This window comes from Pongo abelii, chromosome 10 (assembly GCF_028885655.2).
Source record: "Pongo abelii isolate AG06213 chromosome 10, NHGRI_mPonAbe1-v2.0_pri, whole genome shotgun sequence".
Taxonomy (NCBI): Eukaryota; Metazoa; Chordata; class Mammalia; order Primates; family Hominidae; genus Pongo; species Pongo abelii.
The window spans coordinates 23,822,448-23,839,568 of NC_071995.2; the positions used below are offsets into that span (position 1 = coordinate 23,822,448).

At 36.6% G+C, this 17,121-nt stretch overlaps 1 protein-coding gene across 1 annotated transcript; it reads left to right on the forward strand.

Moving 5' to 3' along the window:
• Window positions 1-3,087: 3,087 nt before the first annotated feature.
• LOC112135778 (small integral membrane protein 30-like) lies at window positions 3,088-8,277 on the forward strand. The gene is given in 3 exon segments (XM_024256648.2): window positions 3,088-3,164; window positions 8,080-8,141; window positions 8,144-8,277. Coding segments are annotated over 3 exon segments (273 nt in total).
• The last annotated feature ends 8,844 nt before the right edge of the window (window positions 8,278-17,121 follow it).

The window sequence follows — 17,121 nt, forward strand, 5'->3', positions numbered from 1 at the left end:
ATTTTTAATATAACAATTGTGTAACATTTGTAAATGTGCAAAATAGTACTACATAGTGTTAGTATATACATATATGGTTAAAAAAACACACAAACATGAATGGGAAAATTATACATATCAGCTTTAGGCTGGAGAAAGAGTAAGGAAAACAATTTGGGAAGGCTCAAATTCTTTTTTTTTTTTTTTTTTGAGAGAAAGAATCTCACTCTGTCACCCATACTGGAGTGCAGTGGCAATATCTCGGTTCCCTGCAGCCTTTTCCTCCTGGATTCAAGCCATTCTTGTGCCTCAGCCTCCTGAGTAGCTGGGACTACATGTGTGCACCACCATGCCTGACTAATTTTTATATTTTCAGTAGAGATAGGGTTTCACCATGTTAGCCAGGCTGGTCTTGAACTCCTGACTTCAAGTGATCTGCCTGTCTCAGCCTCTTAGAATGTTGGGATTACAGGCATGAGCCACCATGCCCGCTGGAAGGCTCAAGTTCTGTAATGTTTTATTTCTTAGGAAAAATGGCTAAATGATAATATTGGTTAAAACTCACTTATGTGTAAATGGTTAGTTGTTATATTATTCTTGATACTCCTCTACACGTTCTCATTATTCCATTTTTTAAAAGTTTAAGACGTTTGTCTCATGTGACTAAAGTAAAATGTTTGATTTAGAGAGGTTAATAGTGGCTCCTACAGAGACCATAAAGCCACAGTTAATTATACACTAGTTCTAATATTGACATTTGTTTTCAGTTACCTCTTTAGCTTCATTCATTACCATACCAAAAGGGTGTGTCTTCAGAGTTTGTATCCTTGGGAACCGCATGGTTGCTAGGTTGACCAATAACAGCTCTAAGATTCGCATGCTGTTGTCCATGAATGTTACTGAGCTAAACAGAGCCAAAAGAGGTAGGAGAAGAACTCATATGTTCTGAGAAAATTATTAGCGTTTCAGTCTAATGTTCAGCTTACATGTGGAACACCACATTAACCCCTTGGAAGAGTTCAGAAAGATCCAGAATGTTGTCACTGCTTTCAAATAAATTCTAACTCAAATTTTAGTTTATATACTTAAAATATAGCCACGGGGAGTGTATGAAAATGAGTGGTAAATATAACAAGAATTCAGAAGCAGAAAAACATCTCTGTGGAATGAGATGGCTGGTGAGATTTCAACAGGAAAATAGAACTTGAGGTGGGAAATCAAGGGTGAGAACTATTCAGATAAGAAGGTGGCCAGGCGCGGTGGCGCACGCCTGTAATCCCAGCACTTTGGGAGGCCAAGGCGGGCAGATCACCAGGTCAAGAGATCAACGTGGTGAAACCCCACCTGTATTAAAAATACAAAAATTAGCTGGGAGTGGTGGTGCACACCTGTAGTCCCAGCTACTCGAGAGGCTGAAACAGGAGAATTCTTTGAACCCGGGAGGCAGAGGTTGCAGTGAGCCAAGATCACCTCACTGCACTCCAGCCTGGCGACACAGTGAGAATCTGTCTCAAAAAAAAAAAAAAAAAAAAAAAAAGGTAAGGGTGAACAAAGTCAGGATTTAGGATGAGGAAGTCTGGCCATGGAGCAGACAGTGTGACAGTATGGGATTTGAATGCCTGTTGCTTTATTCACTTCTACTGACTCCAAATTAATATTTTTTTTAAGTGCAAATAACACTATTTTACACATAGGTAATTTTCCTAAGAAGTAGAAGTATGGCATACAGAGAATAATTTAGAGCTAAATTTCCATGAAATGGAAGGTTAGGGAGGGGAAAATCCAATGTGAGGTGAAAATTGTGTTTTGTTCTTGGGAAGGATAAAATTTTTTTTCTTTTATAGAGACAGGGTCTCCTATGTTGTACAGGCTGGGCTTGAACTCCTGGGCTCAAGCAATCTACCCTCTTCAGCCTCCCAAAGTGCAAGGATTACAGGCATGAGCCACCATGCCCGGCCTCAACTAACTCTTTATGTGGAAAAAAGTACAAATATATTTATTATTTAACTCTTTATGTGGAAAAAAGTATATTTATTATTCTACTTGCTTCTGGATTATTTTATTATTTGAGTGCCAAGGGTTGGGGTTAACAGTTCAGATAACACCTTTCTCTATATTAATCTCAGGAGACATGCTGCCTATCCCTACCACTGGCCATTGGATGAATAAAGCCTACCTTCTCTAGCTCAGTAGTATTCTCTAATTTCACATCTCAGAGAAAGAGGGAGTAGTATATCCCAGAGAAAATATTTAGGATTTTTTCCCCCTCCCAGAAGGCCCTGGGTTCCTTATGCAAATTGATCTACCTTTGTGCCAGTAGTCAGCCTCACATTCCCAGAATCACAGTGAGTGACTGAGTCAATGGAATCATAGAAGATATTTGCTATACCCTCATTACAGGGCAAAGAACCCTGCTTGTCTTACACTTGCATAAAGAATAGGGCCACTCTAGTGACTCTTCAAGAAATAAATAATAGGCCGGGCACGGTAGCTCATGCCTGTAATCCCAACACTTTGGAAGGCCAAGGTGGGAGGATTGCTGGAGCTCGGGAGTTTGAGACCATCCTGGGCAACATAGTGAGACCCTGTCTCTACAAAAAAAATTTAAAAATTAGTCAGTGTGGTGGTGCGTGCCTGTGGTCTCAGCTATTCAGGAGGCTGAGGTGGGATGATCACTCGAACCCAGGAAGTCGTGGCTGCAGTGGGCCATGATTGCGCTACTGCAGTCCAGCTTGGGCAATAGATTGAGACACTGCCAAAAAAAAAAAAAAAAAAAAAGGGAAAATAATAATAAGCTTCTTTTAATCTTTTAAAATGTCTTACCCTGCTATCTGTATATATCCATAATATTGCTTTGGCACATAGTAGACAAATCAAAACATGTTAGTTCTTTTCCCTTCTCTCTTTAGTTACCACCATTCCTGGTATTGGTCCCAGTTCTTCTAAGAATATTTTTGATCCAAGAGCCGTTTTATCTTGAATCCTACATAGCTTATTTTCCATTTTTCCATTCAAATAAACCAACAAGAGAACAATAGAGTGAAGAGAAAGGATGTTTAAACTTAAATCCAAGACTGAGGTACAAGACCAAGAAAAGTGGGGCAGAAGATGGAAAAGAACAAGAGAAGAATCTTGGAAACAATTCAAAGGCACATTGGATTCTTTGCTTGTAATAAGAAGTGCAAGTTGGTGTTACTTCTTAAGGTCTAATGTTAAAATTTCTTGAATCTGATCTTTATCATATGCATATTTTTTCATCCTTGGATAGTTAGTCTTTTTTTATGTCAGGAATTCATCTATATTTTTTCATCTATATTTATTCTACATAAATCGATAAATCAAGATGTAATATAAAAATAATTTTGTTGATAGAAAACTTTAGTTTTAGAAACTTTGTCTTTAAAAACAGCTCAAAATTGCCTTTATCATATTACTGATTTAAATATTATGAAAAATGTTAAGCATTCACAAAAGTATTATAGAAAGACTAGCATAATGAACCCTCATACATGCACCGCCCAGATTTGAAAATTATTGGAATTTTGTCATATGGGCTTTAGCTACCCTTATTTTCTTTCTTTTTGTTGCTAAAGTATTTTAAAGCCCCTCCAGGACCTCATGGGACTTTATCCTACATGTTTGTAATTCTACTGATTTTTAATTAAATTATTGATTAAGTAGTTAACAGAAAACAGGATATTACAGGAAGCATCTAGTGGGGTGCAGAGTCTAGCAATTAATCTTTTCTCATTTAATCAAAGAGAGCAGCAGGACTCTAGTAAAATCAATTATGTTTAGAAATGGAAATTTTTAAAAATTCAAAAACAAGGAAGCATTTTAAGTATTCTTACAGCCCTTACTTCTGTTTTCCTTCCTCTTAACATATTCCCCATTAACAACTGGCTACTTCTCATCTCTTTTGCCCCTCAGTGTAACCAGGATTTATGTAAATCATACATCTCAACTCAGCAAGAAATTGGCAGGGTCCTAAGACATAGTTCCAAGTAAGTTTCATTTTTACAGTAAAATCCTGGCCCTTCTGTCTGGAAGACCTTTCTAGTCCTTTACATGTCAGCACTACCACTTATGCTAGTATTATAATTGTGTATTTATCAGCATTTTAACATAATTTTTCTTAGTTTTACCTGAAAAAGGAGACTAAGAAATAAAATGCCCAATGCTGATGAAGGTGTATATTATGGATATTTTAATGTATTTCTGGTGGCAGTATATATATTTGAACCAAAACCAGTTTGACAATAATGCTTGAGTACCAAGTTTCAATATTTGGTATCTTAAATTTTGTTAACTTGTTTATAACTAAACAGGATAAAAAATTATTAATGTGGAGATGACCTTCCCTCTACCACAAGAGAGAATGCTGACTTTGTGTGTTTCATTCCAGCCTCTGCCTCCTTTCCCCCAGAGAAGGGTCATCTTCTGCCAGGCTGTAGTGATGGACTTTTGAGATGCAGAATTCAAAATTGGGAAGGGGTGAAGGCGGGGAGAGAAAAGCTAAATTGATCTGAGATGATTTTAAAAAAATAACTGATAGAGGGGGATAGAGAGAAAGAAAGCAGCTGAGAAAAGGGGAAAAGGGAATATTGGATTGTGGTTTATAAGTAAGAAGCTCCAGAATAATGTGGGGTTGCAGAGAATTGAAAAGAAGAGGAAAATGTGGGAAATGTTACTGAGGTATATGAATGGGATTTATTCACAGTTTTAGAAGAGAGCCAAGTAAATTATTACAAGTCCTTTTAAAAATGTTTTGCCTAGTATACTCAGGCTGGAGTTCAGTGATGTGATCATAGCTCACTGCAGCTTCCAACTCCTGGGTTCAAGCAATCTTTCTGCCTTAGCCCCCTGCTGATACACATTCTTTGACAACATCCTTTTGTTTTTTGTTTTTTGGAGACGAGTCTCGGTCTCGCTCTGTTGCCCAGGCCGGAGTGCAGTGGGGCGATCTTGGCCCACTGTAACCTTCACCTCCCAGGGTCAAGTGATTCTCCTGCCTCAGCGTCCTGAGTAGCTGGAACTACAGGCGCACATCACCACGCCCAGCTAATTTTTTGTATTTTAGTAGAGACGGAGTTTCACCGTGTTGCCCAGGATGATCTCGAACTCCTGAGCTCAGGCAATCTGCCCACCTCGGCCTCCCAAAGTGCTAGGATTACAGGTGTGAGCCACTGCACGCAGCTGACAACATCTTTTTGATGGCAACATAACATTCTATCCATTGAATGTACTGCAGTTAATGTACTATTCCTCTATAATTGGATTTATATTATTTCCAATTTTCTACTATTTAAAAAACACTGTGATGAATATACTTATGCTCACAGCTTCTTAAGATTTTTTTTCACTAGGATAGATTCACAGAAGTAGAATTATGATGTGGAAGTTATAAATGTTTTATTTTGTCAAATTATTGTTTGTTGAAATGTATCAACGTACATAATCCTATCAAAAAGATATGACAATATCCATCATATGTACCATCAACATTGACTATTTTGTATCTTACGGTCTTTTTTATGTAATTTTTTTTTTAATGTTTGATATATTTACCAGATCATACATTGGATAAACCTTCCTATTCTCTTAGGAAACCAGTGACTCATCTTAAATTTACTTTCCATTTACTTCTTGAAAAAAATCTTTAACAGATCATCCCTTATGTTTTTCCCAAGCTCTCTCTCTTTTCTATCTTCTTTCCTTTCTGCCTATCTTCCTGCTTTACCTTCCTGCTTTATTTCTTTCCTCTCATTTTTTGGTAAAGTTGTTTTGTATTTGTTTTGGAATAAATTTAAAAAGAACAAAAACAAGCTCTACCCTGATAATGATAATCTTGAGCACTTTTAGCAATGCAAAGAGAACTCATTGACTCACAAAGTCTCCCTGTCCCATTTCATGTATCTTATTTGTGCCTGGCAGCAATACAAAAATAAGATCCAATCTGTTCTGTACAAAATGCCCTTCAAATATCTGAAGATAGCTGCCTAAGTAGTCTCTTCTGTATGCTAAAGTGTCACAGTGATTTTAACCTTTCCACAAGCAACAGCATTTTTGAATGCTTCACTAACCTGCTCAAGTTTCTCTGGACACACTCTTAACTTTCTCAGAACAGCAGGATTTCAGCTGTGGCATTATATATCATTTGTACAACTACAGCTGAAAATAATTGTCCATTGTGGAGGAAATGCCCTTTAGGAATGGATTCACACAATTACCTAATATTGCTCAATTTTAGTAAGCAGTTCTTCTCTCCTTGAAGAGAACTATGTACTGAATCATGGTTTTCTTTCACAGAGTGCTTGTGAAAATTAATGATATTTAGGCCAGGCACGGTGGCTCACGCCTGTAATTCCAACACTTTGGGAGGCTGAGGTGGGCGGATCACCTAAGGCCAAGGGTTCGAGACCAGCCTGGCCAACATGGTGAAACCCCGTCTCTACTAAAAATTCCAAAAAAAAAAAAAAAAAAAAAAAAAATTAGCTAGGTGCAGTGGTGCATTCCTGTAATTCCAGCTACTTGGGAGGCTGAGGCAGGAGAATCGCTTGAACCTAGGAGGCAGAGGTTGCAGTGAGCTGAGAGTGTGCCACTGCACTCCAGCATGGGTAACAAGGGTGAAACCCCACCTTGAAAAAATAAAAAATAATAAAAAATAAAGAAAATTAATGATATTTATAAAGTATCTAAAACACTGGCTGGTATAATGTTCAATAAATGTTAATTATATATTAGTAACTAATTTTTTTGGGCAGTTATCTGAGTATCTGTTTGCCCCTTGGTCTATGGGTATAGACTAAGAAGAATAGAAGGATGGAATTGAAATGAAATAATAACAAAAAAAAGAAAAATATTGCAATGACAAACCAGGTGGACCTTTCTGAGGGTAAGGGGTTGGCCTTGTCTTTCTTCCATGAATGGAATCTTGACTCCTACATTTTTAGAAAAAGAAATAAATATTTTTTAAGGGTATATTTCTTAGTTATTATTTCTCTCCTTGCTAAATGGAGGCAATATTTTAAAAATCTCAACAGCGCCACTGGTGGGAAAAACCAACTGGGATGCTGTTTAACCGAAGGTGGAAAGAGAGGAGACCAAGGGTTGGACATTGTTGTTTTGCCACTGAGGGCCCGAGCTCTCCTAGGCCTTTTAATCATATCTAGTAGGATATTCTAGAATTGGCCAGCAGCTGGGGCTCTAGAAGTCAGAGATCAGAGCCAGGAAAGGCTCTGGGCTCCCAAACCTGAGCCTTTCCTCTTAGCCGCAGCTTCCCACCAAGGGCCAGCCCCAGACATCTTTCCCACCTGACCTGTTCTCCACACAGAATTCCTAAAGGGTTACTGGCCAGGAGGCATAGATACAGGTTAGATTTTCTGGTTATATTCTTCCACACCCTCATTAAAAGTCTTATTCTGTTGTATTTATTTTAGTGACATTATAAATTAATAACAGGCTGGGCACAGTGGCTCACGCCTGTAATCCCAGCACTTTGGGAGGCTGAGGTGGGTGAATCACTTGAGGCCAGGAGTTTGAGACCAGCTTGACCAACATGGTGAAACCTTGTCTCTTCTAAAAACACAAAAATTAGCCAGGCATGGTGGCGTGTGGCTGTGGTCCCAGCTACTCAGGAAGCTTGAGGCGAGAGAATAACTTTAACCCAGGAGGCAGAGGTTGCAGTAAGCTGAGATCACACCACCACCCTCTAGCCTGGGTGACAGAGTGAGACTCTGTCTCAAAAAATTAAAAAAAAATTAATTAATAACAATTCTATAAATATTTGATTTGAACCGAATTCGGTGAAAATATTACTTTTCTTGATCGAGATGTTTCTTTTAGTGCAACCTAAGGATTTGTTTTAAATTACAATCACTACTAAATAACAGAAATAACATTTTTCTGTACTCTTATCATCTGTGTGTAGAAAAGATAGTAATGTATCAAGAAGAAAGAAAATGCCTTGATTCCTGTAATGACTGCTTCCTGGAAAGCAGCCTCATGTGGAACCTCTTAGTCTCAGCATCCGGAGCTCCAGAAAAGGAAAATTTCAAGTCTGATAGAATTCTATGTATATCATTTCTTTGGAACCTTCAGCCCTCAAGATTGCAACAGCGTGGCCTCAGTTTTAACATAGTTGTCCTTAGTTCTCATGTCACTGTTTTGATGCTGCCTGTTGTTGAAGCAGAAGAAGCCGGTGATGTAATCGATCTCTTATCAGGTGTGGTTCTCAGCATTATAGGCATTTGTGCTTACTTGCAGGTATTTGCACTAGAAAGATATGGACACATGTGACTTTGAAGGGCCTACTGAATCAAACCTCAGCCTGAAAACCTTTGTGCTATTGAGGCTAACCCTGAGCTTTGGTGTCTGAAAGTTTTCAAGAATCAGTAAATAGGGGAGTTTTACATTCTTCATTGTTTCCATGAAATGAGAACAAACAGATATATGTATATATATGGAAAAAGAAAAGTTCTTTACAACAAATAATGGACTGAAAAATGAAGCCTATGATTTGTATTTGCTGGTCAAAAAGGAGGTCAAAGAAGTAAGATGGCTGAAATTTTCATAATAGTTCATACTTTTAGAATTTCAAAGCACATAAAACAGAAAGAAGGAAGTTCTTGCCCAAAATTCTAGGAAATCACCACTGTTCACTTGTAATCACTGCCTCCTGAATCGTTTCAGAGTCTTTTCTCCATATTTTTATTAGATTTTTGTTTTGTTATCTCCCAAGTTGATATTGTATTTAGATATCAAATAGTCAGCCAAAAAGGAGAACTTTTTATCTCTGGGGGAAAAAAATTAGAAAAATGTATTCAGTGTATCTAATACTGAAATGCAGAAAAGATTTAAAGACATTGACATGGAAAAGAGATTTAATGTTAAAAAAAAAACTTTATATTAACTGAGTAACATCCTCCTGATGAGAAGTAGTATATTAAGTATAAACCCATTATGTTGTTAAAAAAAAATAAAATCCTTTAATTACCGTTTAGTTTAAGTACTGTGTAATTGTAAGACAATTAGTCCAGGTTCTTTTTTGGTAGATTAATTTACGTGCTAGGAAACAGAAGATGAACAAGACAAACATAAATGTCTAGATTGTTGCTAAACTGAGTTTTCACTTAGAACTACTTCTGAAAATATTTCATCTTCATTTGAAGAAATTTTATCTTTATATCAGACACTTTTTTTTTTTTTGAGACGGAGTCTTGCTCTGTTGCCTAGGCTGGAGTGCAATGGTGAGATCTCAGCTCACTGCAACTTCCACCTCCTTGGTTCAAGCAGTTCTCTTGCCTCAGCCTCCCAAGCGTGTGCCTGGGATTACAGGCACATGCCACCACGCCTGGCTAATTTTTTTGTATTTTTAGTAGAGACGGGGTTTCACCATGTTGGCCAGACTGGTCTCGAACTCCTGACCTCAGGCGATCAGCCCCCCTCAGTCTCCCAAAGTGCTGGGATTATAGGCATGAGCCACGGCACCTGGCCTTATATCAGATACTTTACTCAAGTCTACAGATATGAAAATACCTGTAGCAAGGCTTGTAAAACTAGGATAATAGCCAAATTAATACCAATGTCACTCTAGTTTAGAATTTAAAAGGTATATCATTCCATATAAGAATATAAACAAAAGAATATTAAGTTTGCTTTTTAAATAGAATCTTTTAAAAGAATTAATCACTTTATTACTATATTTACCTCTTAGAAGAATATTTCCTTGCATGCATTTGAGTATGTGCTAAGTAGAAAATTCCATTGTTTTGAGAAATAATGCAGAAAGACTTGCAAAGTTGAAATGAGGACTTTACAACTGTGTCTGCACCATATTTGAAGTTAAAAAAGAAACACACCAAGCAAAAAATTTGAAGCAGTATCTCAGTGAATTAAGACAGCTCACACACAGTAGAGTATCTATTTTAATAACAGCATAAAAGTGTGAAAGATTTCCCTATTGCAAAAACATTTATTAGTCTATTTAGTTACTTCAGAATCATCCTGCACTTTGCTTAGTAAGACAAACAGTTAATGAGTTACTTGAGGAAGCTAAACATTCGTGTAGAATTGCAAGCCTTAGGTCATATTCCACCATCCAGCTCACTATCATGTTACTGGGAAATTAAGATCTCTTAGAACTGTTCTTTGACTTCATAGTAATGAATGCATCACAGCCTGAAGTAAACAGAGTGATCTTTAAAAAGCCAACAATTTAGATGTTTTTCATGATTTTTAATACTCTAACAGAGTCAGCAATTTGGTGAGCAATAAAGTCAATTATCATCTCTGCCAGTAAATCTCCTGTAACCTTATGAAAAAAGGTCATACTAACCTAGTACATTGAGCACCTCATGTTCATGAACATCAATGACTTTCCCAAAATATTCTAGTTATTCAAAACTTAATTTCAACTCTAATGATAAGAAATACAGCCATGCCCCACATAACAATGTTTGGTCAATGACAGATTGCATATATGATAGTGGTCCCATAAGATTATTATTCTTTTTAAAAATTGTACCTTTTTCATATTTAGATGCACAAATACTTGCCATTGTGTTACAGTTGCCTACATATCCAGTACAAAAACATGCTGTTCAGGTTTGTAGCCTAGGAGCATTAAGCTATACCATACAGCCTAGGTGTATAGTAGGACAGACCATGGAGGTTTGTGTCTATGATGTTTGCACAGTTATGAAATCACCTACCAGTGAATTTCTCAGAATATATCCCATTGTTAAGCAACACATGACTCTATATGTGACTTATTCATTAAATAGCTCAGTCACTTATTAACTGACTACTACACGTCAGGCATTATACCAGGTACGGAATACAAAAACAAATAAGATATCTTCTTATTTTTGAAGAACACATATCTAGTTATGGAAAAAAACAAACAGATAATTATAATACAATGTGATATAGAAGTATATTATTTATAACATTCCTAGAGGTGGCATTTGTACTGGTCTGGAAATACAAGTATAAGTTTTTGTCAAGCAGCAAACTGAAGGAGAGACATCCTTCAGATGTCCTGCTGTCTTTGTCATAAATTATTAAGCACAATTCACAAGTGATATTTCTAGCATGATAAAATTTAATGAAAATATAACAATTTTATTACACTATGTATTCATTACACTGTTATTAATGTTAATATCAGGTGATTTACATATATTGTAAATTATTTTCTTCTTAAGTATCGTATGTCATAAGTAACATTAATTTTTTCTTGGTTTTAAGGTTCTTAAACTCTTTAATGGCTCTAAATTTTTCTAGATGTGATCGAGTACACTCAGGTGGTATGGCCATGGACTCTAAAAGTTTTTAAAAGTCTTTCTCCTGGCAAAATATGCATAATGAGTTTAATAAGCAACTTTTCTGCCTTAAGGTATAAAGGTAAAACTTTTTTCTAAGTGACTTCAAGTCTGTTTTATCAAATCCCCCTGACTCATGTCTTAATGATACCTCAGGAAAATCCCATAGATTTTCAGTCATATTCAGTTATTTAAAATTCAACCTAGTTTGACCTACCTTTTTTTTTTTTTTTTTTCTGAGACAGAGTTTTGCTCTTATTGCCCAGGCTGGAGTGCAGTGGCACGATCTCGGCTCACTGCAACCTCCGCCTCCCAGGTTCAAGCGATTCTCCTGCCTCAGCCTCCCGGGTAGCTGAGATTACCGATGCCCACCACCATGCCAGCTAATTTTTTGTATTTTTAGTAGAGACGAGGTTTCACTATGTTGACCAGGCTGGTCTTGAACTCCTGACCTCGGGTGATCCACCCATCTTGGCCTCTCAAAGTGCTGGGATTACAGGCATGAGCCACTGTGCCCAGTGCCTAGTTTTACCTGCTTCCGTGCACGAGTGTCCTTTCCCCATCAATGTTAGCCAGCTTGTGGTCCGAGGGACTTGAAATGGGAAGGGAAACTCCTTCCTTCACTCCTAGTTAGAGCTCTTGACAGATAAATACGGTGGAGTCTCCTTCAGCACAGGTATAATGAACTATAGACTATGAACTTCATTATTTGTTTATGGGAAGTCAATGAAACCATTAAGACTTTTATCTACCATTATCAACCAAGGCTTTCAGTGATGTATGTCTTGTGCGAACTCAGAATATAACATTTCACAATTTGTAGGATGTGGTAGCCACTTTATAATCGTACAATACTGTTCATTCAAGAAAGATTTATTACTTTGTGTCAGATACTGTGTGATGTAAGTCAAATGATAGCACACACACACACACAAATAGATTTCATTTGGATGTATCACATTTTAAAAAGGTGAAAACATGGTGCTAGTTAGTGAAAACAAAATATTTTATTTTTATTGATGCAAAATTAATTTAAGTGATCTAACTCTCTAAATATCTGAAGGTCCCCACTGGTATTAATAGTTCAGATTGACATAAACTGACCAATAATATTAATAAAAGGAAATGTGTACTGAGTAGGTACTCTGTGCTTTTGTGTTAAGTGATTTATACATTGTATTTAATCTAGTTAATAATCTGATGAGCTAGTTAGCAATATTATTCATATTTTACAATGTGAAAACTGAGTGTGAGTGGTCATTACATCAGCTTAACTTTACCTACCTACTAAGCCAGCCTTAAACTCCCATTCAAAAGCCAGCTAAGCAAGCCCAATTGGCTGACTGGATCCATGGTGTTTGTATAGATAACAATACACTTAAAAATTGGTTAAAAGGGTAAATTTCATGTTCTGTGCTTTTTAACCACAATCTATATAAATAAGTAAATAAATAAATAAATAGATGTTGTATGACAATAATATGTAGCCAACAAAATTATGCTTTCTGTGAATTTTAATGACATGAAAAAATGCATATAATGTGAATGAAAAAAAGCATTATACAAAACCTGATATACAATATGATAAAAATGATGTAAGATATACATGTGTGTAAAATTATATATAAGTAAATCCATAAATTCATGTGTATTTTATGGTTGTATGTTACATATAGCAAATAAATATGTGTATATGCATATATACATATATAGATTTTTTTTCTTTTTTGAGAAGGAGTCTTGCTCTGTTGCCCAGTCTGGAGTGCAGTGGCACAATCTCAGCACACTGCAACTTCCCCCTCCTGTGTTCAAGTGATTCTCCTGCCTCAGCCTCCTGAGTATCTGGAATTACAGGTATGTGCCACCACAGCCAAGTAAATAAATATTTTGAAAAAAATTGTTCAAACCTTAATATTCCTGGTTATTAGTTTTCATGTATTGATTATCTGACTTTTTTTCTCTCAACTGCTCTATATCTAAATACGTTTTAAACAATGATGCTAGCCTTATGCTGATTTTTGTGGTCTTGAAAGGAGTTAAGAAGTGAATATCCAGTTCCCTTAGCATTCCAAGAAGCTTTCCAGGAAGCCCATTTCAGTCTCACCTCATGGGGATCCCTGAACATAAACAGAAAGGATTCAAAGCATACTACTACAGAAAATCATGAAACCACAAAGTAAGACAGCAAGAGAGGAAGAAAGAAATACAGTCTCTGCAACCAACCAGAAAATAAATTATAAAATGGCATTAGTAAGCTTTTATCTATCAATAATTACTTTGAATGTTGCCCTGGTTTGACTGTGCCACCTGAAGTTCATATGTTGGAAACTTGACCTCCAATGTGGAGGTGTTGGGTGGTGCATGCCTATGGGGAGGTATTTGGGTCATAGGGCTCTGTCCTAATGAATGAGTTAATGCCATTGTCACAGGAGTGAGTTCCTTATAAAAGGATGAGTTTGGCATCCTCTTGCTCTTTCTATCATCCATGTGATGCTTTCTACTGTGTTAGGATGCAAGTAGGCCTTTATCAGATGCCTATCCCTTGATCTTGGACTTCCCAGCCTCCAGAACCAGGAGCCAATACATTTCTGTTCATTATAAACTACACAGTCTGTGGTATTCTGTTATAGCAGTGCAAAATAAACTAAGACAAATGTAAGTGGATTACATTCTCCAATAAAAGACAGAGTAATTGAATGGATTAAAAAAAAACAGGACCCAACTGTATACTGCCTAGAAGAGACTCACTTCACTTTTCAGGACACAAATAGACTGACAGTAAAGAGATGGAAAAAGATATTCCATGCAAATGGAAACCAAAAGACAACAGGGGTAGCTATATTTATATCAGATAAAACAGACTTTAAATAAAAAAAACTGTAAAAAGAGACAAAGAAGGTCATTATATAATTATAAAGGGGCCAATTCATTAAGAGAATATAACAATTGTAAATCTATATGCACCCAACATTGGAGTCCCTAAATATATAAAGCAAACATTTAAAAATCTGAAGGAAGAGATAGATTGCAATATAATAATAATAGGGGCCTTCAAGTCCTACTATCAATAATGAACAGACCATCCACATAAAAAATTAATAAGGAAACACTGGACTTGCACTACACTTTAGATCAAATAGGCCTAACAGACATATACAGAGCATTTCATCCAACAGCAAAAGAATACACAAGTCTTCTCAAGAACACATGTAACATTCTCTAGGATAAATTGTATGTTAGACCACAAAAGAAGTCTGAACAAATTTAAGAGGATTGAAACATATCAAGTAACTTCTCTGACCACGATGGTATGAAACTAAAAATAAATAACAGGAGAAGTTTTGAAAATTCAGAAATATGTGGAAATTAAATAACATGCTCCTGAACAACAAATGGGTCAAAGAAGAAATCAAATGGGAAATTAAAAATTGAGTTAAATGAAAATGGAAACATAATATACCAAAACTTATAGGATGTAGCAAAAGCAATTCTAAGAGGCAAATTTATAGCAATAAATGCCTATATCAAAAAAGAGGAAGGTCTCAAATAAACTAATGTTATATTACAAGGAATTAGGAAAAAGAAGAACAAACTGAGTCCAAGGTGAGCAGAAGGAAAGAAATAACAATGATTAGAGGGGAAATAAATAAAATAGAGACTAGAAAAAAATAGAAAAATATAAACAATACCAAGACTTGGCTTATTAAAAACATAAAATTCATAAACGTGTAGTTAAACTAAGAAAAAAGAGAAGAAAACTCAAATAAAATCAGAAATGAAAGAAGAGACATGACAACTGATACCACAGAAATAAAAATAATCGTAAGAGATTACTTTGAACAACTATATGCCAACAAACTGGATAACCTAGAAGAAATGGATAGATTCCTAGACATACACAACTTACCAAGAGTGAATCTTGAAGAAATAGAAAATCTGCATCGAACAATAATGAGGAAAGAGATTGAATCAGTGATAAAAAGTCTCCCATCAAAGAAAAGCCCAGGACTACAATAAAGTTTCAGGATACAAAATCAATGTACAAAAATCAGTAGCATTTCTGCATACCATTAATGTTAAAACTGAGAGCCAAATCAAGAATGTATTCCCATTTACGATAGCTACACAAAACAATACCTAGAAATACATCTAACCAAATAAGTGGAAGATCTCTACGAGGAGACCTATGAAACACTGCTAAACAATATCATAGATGACACAAATGGAAAAACATTCCGTGCTCATGGATTGAAAGAATCAATAGTGTTCAAGTGGCCATACTGCTCAAAGCAATCTACAGATTTAATGCCATTGCTATCAAACTACCAACATCATTTTTCACAGACATATAAAAACTATTCTGAAATTTAAATGGAACCAAAAAAAGCCCAATACCCAAAGCAACCTTAAGTAAAAAGAGCACAAGTGGAGGCATCATATTACCTGACTCCAAACTATATGATAAGGCCACAGTCACCAAAACAGCATGGTACCAAACCAGACACATAGATCAATGAAACAGCATAGAGAACCCAGAAATAAAGCTGCACACTACAGCCATCTAATCTTTGACAAAGTTGACAAAAATAAGCACTGGGGAAATGACACCCTATTCAATAAATGGTGTTGGCATAGCTGGCTAGCCATATGCAGAATGAAACTAGACCCCTATCTTTCAACATATATATAAATTAACTCAAGGTGGATTAAAGACTTTTGTTTTGTTTTGTTTGTTTTTTGAGACTGAGAGTCACTCTGTCATCCAGGCTGGAGTGCAGTGCCAGGTTTATAGCTCACTGCAGCCTTGACCTCCCTGGGCTCAGGTGATCCTCCTGCCTCAGCCTCCCATGTAGCTGGGACTACAGGCACATGCCAACAGGCCCGGCTAATATTTTAATTTTTGGTAGAGACAGAGTTTTACCACAGTGCCCACACTGGTCTTGAACTCCTGGGCTCAAGTGATCCACCTACGTCAGCCTCCCAAAATGCTGGGATTACAAGCATGAGCCACTGCACCGCACTAGGCTTGTATTAAAAATTTAAATATAAGACCTCAAACTATAAGAATTCTAGAAGAAAACCTAGGAAACACCATTCTGGACGTTGGTCTTTGGAAAGAATTTATGACTAGGACCTCAAAAGCACTTGCAACAAAAACAAAAATGGATGTGGGACCTAGTTAAATTAAAGAGCTTCTGCATAGCTAAAGAAACTAACAATAGAGTAAACAGACAACCTACAGAATGGGAGAAAATATGCACAAACTATGCATCCACGTAGGTCTAATATTCAGAATCTATAAGAAACTTAAACAATTCAACAAACAAAAAACAAACGACCTCATCAAAAAATGGGCAAAAGACATGAACAAATACTTCTCAAAGAAGATGTACAAGTGGCCAAAAACAAGACATACATCTGATAAGAGATTAACACCCAAAATGTATAAGGAACTCAGAAAATTCATTAAGAATAAAACAAATAACCTGATTGAAAAATGGGTGGGCCAAGCGTGGTGGCTTACGCCTGTAATCCCAGCACTCTGGGAGGCCAAGGCAGGCAGATCACCTGAGGTCAGGAGTTCAAGACCAGCCTGGCTAACATGGCAAAACCCCATCTCTACTAAAAATACAAAAATTAGCCGGGCATGGTGGCGCTTGCCTGTAATCCTAGCTACTCAGGAGGCTGAGATAGGAGAATCGCTTGAACCTGGGAGGTGGAGGTTGCAGTAAGCCGAGATCGTGCCACTGCACTCCAGCCTGGGCGATAGAATCAGACTCTGTCTCAAAAAAAAAAAAAAAAAAAGAAAAAGAAAGAA